The 7,707-nt window shown below is 43.9% G+C and overlaps 2 protein-coding genes across 2 annotated transcripts in view; one reads left to right on the top strand and one right to left on the bottom strand.

Annotated features, from left to right (window-relative positions):
• Nucleotides 1-1,363: 1,363 nt before the first annotated feature.
• TIGD2 (tigger transposable element derived 2) lies at nt 1,364-4,702 on the bottom strand. The gene is made up of 2 exons (XM_059394546.1): nt 4,347-4,702; nt 1,364-4,172 (listed from the first exon to the last, which is right to left on the bottom strand). Exon 2 carries the CDS (start codon nt 3,282-3,284, stop codon nt 1,707-1,709), a length of 1,578 nt encoding a protein of 525 aa, XP_059250529.1. The 5' UTR covers nt 3,285-4,172; nt 4,347-4,702; the 3' UTR covers nt 1,364-1,706.
• A 217-nt stretch (nt 4,703-4,919) lies between these two features.
• FAM13A (family with sequence similarity 13 member A) overlaps nt 4,920-7,707 on the top strand; it is a 362,150-nt gene continuing 359,362 nt past the window's right edge. The window contains exon 1 of the mRNA XM_059375944.1: nt 4,920-5,155. The gene's annotated coding sequence lies outside the window, so the exon portion shown is untranslated. The remainder of the gene's footprint in view (nt 5,156-7,707) is intronic.

The raw sequence follows: 7,707 nt of genomic DNA, 5'->3' as shown, positions 1-7,707 counted from the left end.
GCCCTAAAATCTCCAATCAATCACAACAAAATTCCATTTTTATGGCTGGGCTTAATTACTATAACCAGGGTTTTCTTTCACATTGCTTTTGCTCTGAATTTTTCCACTGATCCTATGTTACGATAATTTGATAAAACATTTCAAATGTCCTACTTACTATTTTATCTACTTTAAAAGTATTTTATTACTTCAGTGAATTATGCCAATACTAGTAACATAGATCCTGTTCTATAGACAACACCAACATCTGTTTATTTTATTAGCAGGCCAGGGAGTAAAGAAATTACAATTCCTTTCCCATTTCTTTTATAATTCAACCTAAGATGCTTCAAATGTGATTGCATACCTCACTGTGCCTAGCAGTAGATGGTCAGGAAATGACTTCTAAATTTTCAGTTTTCACTGAAATAAATTATTATTGTATTTTAACCAAAGCTAGTTACTTGTCTTTTATCTCACTTCCCTTTAAAGGGTTTCCCAGTACAGCAACATCACAGTTGAGTCACAGCACCGGATCTGTTCAGCAAAACTTTTGAAACTCATAGTTTCAGCAACACAGTAACAGGAGCTAGCACATAAAAAAGAGCTAGGTCTGTTCTAAGCCAGTATTACTTAAAATCCATTTATCAAATCATCTGCTCCTCATAAAAACTCTTTAAAGCATGTATTCTTATTTTACATATGGGTTAAATAACCTGCCATGGTCACACAGCCCTTAGTCTTCTATAGTGTCTTTCTCATGTTGTTTAATTTCAGTCCACCATTCATGAGATGGATGGTTCCACAAATTATATGTATGCTTATGTTCTCAGTATCCTCACCAAAAAATATGCTATGAAAATTTAATGACATACTTTGTAAGCTTTTAAGTGTTACATAATATCAAACAGCTTAATAAAGAGAAAAACGATTGGTATATCTACAGTAATCAAGGATCTAAATAAAAGGTAATAAAATTTAACTCTTATATCTTCTAATTATAATGGTTTGGGAACCAAAATCTATTTTTCTGGAACAGGGATGGCATTCTTTCCACAACTATGAAGGAACTCTCCCTACCGTCACATGGAATAAAAGTGAAGTGCCAGCCCTTTCCCTGGAGACATTTTTTTATTTCTTCTTCCTTCATTATATTCAGAGATGGCCAAAATGAACTGCTGACTGCCCAAATACTGTTGGTATAGAATGCCATATTTAAGCTTGAGACTATTTTCCTTTATTTCTCTGCTTTCACAGTGAAATACATCAAGCATAATTTTTGCTAAGCTCTAAAACTTTCAGCAGGTGATAACATCATGGAAACAGAAACTTACCCCCCAACATATTTCATTTGGAAACTGAAGTTCAGAGAAAGTCATAAAAATTCAATTTAAGTAAGATTTATTGATTGCCTAGAGTGTGCATGATCGTCTATTACTCACAATGAAATTCAGGCACAAAACAGACAAAAGATCCCTGGCCTCAGGTACTTTATGATCTAACTATTATAATACAGATTAGAAAGAGTAAACAAACAAGTTATAGGGCAATGCTCACTTACTAGAATCAACATGATAGGGCAGTAATTTAAGTAATCCAGAATGGTGTCTAATTCTAAAATCATTTATAAAATGCATTTAGCCTTGAAATCCACAGCACTTCAAACATGATAATGAAGTTCCACTGCAGATAAAGTCACAAAGATACAAACACACTTAAGAGTATTATTAATGATTTTTGTTATTTTGGATCTTCTGTTTTCTTCTTATTATCGTTCGAAGCCTCCGTAATACCAGTTTATCAGACAGAAGCATGTCATCTTGTTGTTCTAGATAATCCAATAAATTCTCGGTCCATTCAAGTGCAGCCTTATGGCTAATATGTTTCTCTGGATTCAGATCTGCTTTTCTAGTCTTATTGTAATGCTTTTGTTCTGCAGGCTTGGCCTGGTCCTCAGCACTTTCACTGTCAGTTAGCACCTGACAGCTTGAATCATTACTCCGAGAGTCAAACCACTGATCAATATTTTCAATGTCAACGTGTTCACAGGCTTCTGTATTCTGTAAAACCGTTGCTAAGTTAGCTGCTAAAATAGCTCCTTCATCAATGTTCATGCCTGAATTTTCTTCATTGCTAGGGAAAAGTTTTTTCCATGCTTTGGTTATGGTACTTGATTTTACCATGTTCCAAGCTCTTGATACCTCATAAATTGCATCCAACACTGTCAAGTTCTTCCAAAACATTTTTGGGTCAATTCCCTCACCCATGTATTTCTGGAGAAGTCCTGCTCGGTAGTATCTTTTTACTGTGGCTAGAACTCCCTGACTCATAGGTTGAATTAGACTTGTGACATTTGGTGGCAAATATTTCACAATTATTCTGCCATCATCTGAACTCAATAATTCTTCATTTGGATGTGCTGGGGGAAAATCCAAAAGAAGCACTGCTTTTTCTAGAAGCCCCTGAGACTTCAAATGCTTCTGCACTTGTGGCACAAAGTATTTTTCAAACCACTGTCTGAAAACAGAATGTTCTATCCATGCACTTTTTTGACTGAAATAAGTGACAGGAAGGTTTGAAAGGTCAGCTCCTTTGAATGCACGGGGTTTTTTTGCTTTTCCCACAACACAAAGATTAAGTTTGTGCAAACCAGTGGCATTTGCACAACACATAATAATGATTCTCTCTCTGCTTGATCTATAACCAGAGGTATTTTGCTCAGTTTCAAGAGCTAATGTCCTTGATGGTAGACATTTCCAGAACAATCCAGTTTGATCAGCACCATAAATCTGCTCAGGCTGTAGATTCTCTCTCTCAACAAATTCCTGAAAGTTACCGCAAAATTCACTGGCAGCAGTTTCATCTCCTTTTAACTTTGTTCCTTTACCAGCAGCCTTTGGAATACCGTGGCGCTGCTTAAACCGAGTTAGCCAGCCAGATGACGCATTAAAATCACCTTCCATCCCCAGAGCATCAAAAAAGAATTTGGCTTGTTTTGCACAAATTGTTCCAGACACTGGAATCCCATCTGTTTTCTGTTGGTTAAACCACTCTATCATAACCCTATCCAGTTCCTCATATGTTGATGACTTCATTGACTTACGTTTGGATACCCCACTGGTAGGATCCGAACTGTTTGCATAGTTTATTATCCTTTCTTTGTTCTTTTTAATATCACGAACTGTGGATTCACCAATTCCATACACCACAGAAAGCTTTTTGAAAGAGATGCCTTCCTCAAGTTTCTTAATAATGTCAAGCTTGTCCTTAATTGTCAACACCACACGCTTACGTTTCCCCAACATTTTAAGAACAAGATATTTAACAACTTAGACTTGAATACAGTGAGACTAGGAAATGGGGTTTTACGATCCCTTTCTTGACCCCACCTAGACCTAGATGGATGGTGTGCTGCTCAATTTCCAAGCCTGGCCTACCAAGAATTTCTTCACTTCGCTGTTTTAAAGCCTACAAAGTTCTTTCTACAAGGACTAGTTTTAATTAACCCTGTCTTCTTTCTTCCTCCTCACTCAGTTTGAGGTCTTTTCCTGTACTGCACTCTCAAAGGAGATTGCAACTAATACCGTACCAACAAGGTCTCTAAAACAGTCCTATTTTATATTCAGTTCTTGCCATCATTACAGATGAGATACTTTGCTAAAGGAACTAAGACTCAGGTGGGGCTATTTTGGGAAATGTGCTAGGGAATAGTTTAAGAGAGGACTTGTAGACAGGACGTATAGGAACAAATAATGGAAAAACTCATCCCTTGACCTCTGTCTTTGTCAGGCAGTGCACTGTATGGAATGCTGCCTCTTCTAGGCAGGACTGCTAGAGATTATCAAGTGAGTGGTTATGAAAATCATAGGCAAGCGAGGTAAAGCAAGCTGGACAGAAGTGAGCAGTGCAAATAAGGTGAAAATGGACAAGCAGAAAACTTTGTACTTTAACATGACAAACTTACACCTAATGTATTTGGCAACTGGAAAGGCAAAAGGTGGACAAGAGGTGGTGTCACATGATTAAAGAAAGCATTAAAAACTTCATTGGTAGAAATCAGAACTCATGGCAGAGGGTATGAGGTGGAAGGCTCAGTGAAGATGTTAAAATAATCCTGGTGAAAGATGATCCTCGATGGGCCAACAGAAGTAGTTCCTGTGGGGAGCTGTGTAAGCACTCGGTGCCTCCGAAACCTAAAGGAAAATACCAAAAATATTTTTTTTCAATATCAGGGTCTGTGGCATTACTCATATCTATCCTGAAACTGTACTGAGAAAATTAACGCCGCCTATCAGTGTGATGACAAAATCCGACAAATAATGCTTTTAGGCATTATCTGGCGTGACAGCGGGACCTGAATTGCCTACCTCCTGAAATTAAGAGGTCAGAGACAAGCCGTGTTAGCGAGGGCCTCTCCCCGCAGGGCGAGCTCCGGAGCGCGGGACGTCTTTGCTCACGCGGAGGGAGCCCGGATTCCTCCGTGGACGCCGGCGACCAGGGTGTCACCGCCGCAGCGAGCGAGCGCTTGGCCCAGGGGACGCCAGTCAGCGGGCCGGGGGCATCGCTCTCCGCCAGACAGCGCGGCGGCCAGACTGCCCTGAAAGCAAATGGAGTCTCTAGAGGGTTGCTGACACTGGTGGCGCGGTAGCGGCAGCGGCGGCGAGGGGCGAGCGTCGCCGCCGGAGCCGGAAGGCGGGGGATTAGGGTGCACGCGCGCGCCCCCGCAGGAACGCTGTGTCGGCGAGGGGGCGGGGCTTGCGCGGGCGAGTGCGCGCGGCGTGGGGGCGGAGTCTCCAGTGAGGGGGCGGGAGGGGGCGGGGCCGCCACTGCAGCGTCTCTAGGCGCCGCGTGGGTTTCACTAATGGCCTGACTGCTCCGGGCTGCCAACTAGTTCGCCGACCAGCAGGGGGCGGTACAAGTCCATTCTGTCTTGGCCCTTCTTTCAGTGGCTCTCCTCTGCGGGCGAGGCATTCTCCACTCTCAGGTGGAATAAAAATTGCACCACCCTCTGAGGGCTCCGGAGAAAGCTGCGCATCCTCAGGTGCCTCGAGCGGAAGGCGAATGGGGCTGGGCGAGCGCACGTGGGGCGTGTTTACAAATAGCGGCCGTTGCACCCGCGCCTCCCAGCGCCCGCCAGCTGGGACTGGGCCAGTCCGAGCCAGGATCATGAGCGAAGGTAGGAGCGAGCGGACGCGCCCGCTGGCGGAGGGCAGGAAAGCTGGCTCCCCTTGGGGACCGGGTTCAGGAGAGGAGCTATAGGGCTTGCACTCTGCAACACCTACCTGAGCAAGCCCGGGGTCCCTAAGACGCAGGAGGGGTTGGTCAAACCGGGTGTCGACTATTTCCACCCTGGGTGCGCTGCTCCAGGGTTTAAGTCACAGTCACTATAGAAGGGGCCCCTGTGCAAAACCGACTGCACCTGGGAGACGCGTGAGGCTGTGGGAGGCTCCCTCATGAATTTCCTGCCGCCCCTTTACTCCTTCTGCTTCTCGGTAATAAAAGGGAACTGCAGTTTGACAAAGAGTCCCTTGGTTTATTGTAAGTGGAGATACCGTTCGTTTCTATCTTGGCATTCTAAAAGGGCCGAATGCCAGCACCTGTGCACTAGTAACCTTTGCGATGAACCACGCTTTTTCCCCCTTCCCGGACTCGGTTCCTTGTGGGGCCCTCGGAGCCTTCCCAGGGGAAGGGAGTGGCTGCACCTTCCTCCCGCAGCACCTGTTTACCAAGGAAACGCATTTAGCCTTTTCTTTCTGGCGTGTGTGTGTGTGTATAATACTTTGAAAATTGGAAAAGGCTAAAGTTTCTCCAATACCTGAGCGTAAATGTCTAGCCATTTTCGTTAACATAAAGTAGCACAGTAATTCGTCATTTATTTGCAAAGGCCAGATTGTTGCTAAAAACGTTTCAGAAGGGAACTGACCTGAGCATTCGTACTGCAGCAAAGAGATGTTCCTTCTAAGCCTTCTAACTGCCTGACTCCCCCGCCCAAACTGCTCAGTTGCCGTCCTGAAAACCGCAGCCGCGCTGTGTCTGGCGTGAGGGAAAATCGTTGGGCTCCTAGTTAAGCTGCGAAGTGGCTTTTGACAAATACCTGCTTTTCCTGAAGGTAGACCTCCCCCTCCCCCACCCTTCACCGGATCGATCAACCAGGCAGTTTTGGCATCGTGGGTTGACTGTTTTTGGTAAAGTACAACTTTATGCTAGTTTTGTATCACTTTCAAAAGTTTACCTCCCCCCACCCACCCCCCGCAGTTGTAAGAAGCGTGAAAACAGTTGTAGCTGATACATTACCCATTCCTCACACGGGAAGAGAGCTGACATTTCTGAGCGCTAACCAGCGGAGGTGGCTTGTAAGCAGAAGTTAGCAGCCTGGCTTCCCCTTGCCCGCCAGCCTACTGGCGTCACTGGGTCCAATTATATATTTAAATAAAGCAAACCCTGACTCTTCTCTCCCTCCGCCAGTATCTCTGGGGTTTAATTTCCTTCCAGATACCACTTGGATCATTTTCCTGTTTCTGCTGCTTCTCCAGCTTGCTCCTGCCTTTATCTCTTAGAGCGGTTCCCTTTTCATCACCTTGTGTAAGTTCAGCTCTGGAACACGGCCCACACGCCTTGATTTCCCCAAAACACCTCACACAAGGTGGTTGTATTTAGTTGACTTTTAATGAGATTTAACCCTAGACAGCTGTGTCTTTACAGAAGCTAGTTTTCTCTGACTTCTTTTTTATTAGGGGAAGGGATGCTATTTGCCGCGGATTTATATTCAAGTACAAGAGGTGTGTGTGTGGGGGGGGGGGGGGGGAGACCCTTAAAATAGAACATGTTTTGTTAGGAGCCAGGTTGGCCACAGGTAAATTCTTACTGTCTGCTCTTCTCTTTGGGTCATAGCCTTATTCCATCTTTCTATGCCATCCTCTCCTTTCTCCAACATTTTTCTATCTCAAGATCATCTCTCGCCTTCCCTCTCAGCTGTGTGTGAGATCTTGAAGATTCTTATTCCTTTATCATACAGAGCAACTTTGTATCCTTTGTTTTTTTTCTAACTATCCCTTACTGTTCGCTGCAGTTTATTCTCTAATCAGAAGACATTTCACTTCTTAGGGAGTTTTGCCCCAGTATCTCTTTCCTTCTAGGTTCTTATGATAGCCCTTAATCCTAATACTTGTACTATCGGGGATACCTCTGTTTTATGTACAGTGAAACAAAAGCTAAAAAGTATGTGAATCTATCAAACGTAGGTGGCAGAACGGAGAGTAGAGCCAGACCTGTTTGGTTTTAAAAGCAACATGCTCTGCCACACCATCAGAAGTGAGGTCTTTAACTCTCAAAGATGGGGAAAGAGGAAAAACTGATGATTTTTGTGTAAAGTTGTCATTTCTTAAAATGGAATTTTTAAAAAAGATTTTATTTATTTATTTGACAGAGATCACAAGTGGGCAGAGAGGCAGGTAGGCTCCCTGCTGAGCACAAAGCCCAGTGTGGGGCTCAATCCCAGGACCCTGAGATCATGATCTGAGCTGAAGGCAGAGGCTTAACCCACTGAGCCACCCAGTCTCCCCAAAATGGAATTTTTGACATTAACCTACCAAAAAGGCCTTCTAGTTGTGAGGGTACCTTAAATCTGCAACAGTGTTCATCAGACATAGCCTTTGGTTGGTTGGAAGGTTGGTTTTCTGAAGCTACTCCAATTCACCTGAAAGTGAAGCTCCAAATTCCCTTTCTTGC

The sequence above is a fragment of the Mustela nigripes genome, chromosome 1, assembly GCF_022355385.1.
Source record: "Mustela nigripes isolate SB6536 chromosome 1, MUSNIG.SB6536, whole genome shotgun sequence".
Lineage (NCBI taxonomy): Eukaryota > Metazoa > Chordata > Mammalia > Carnivora > Mustelidae > Mustela > Mustela nigripes.
This window is presented reverse-complemented; position numbering and strand designations above follow the sequence as displayed.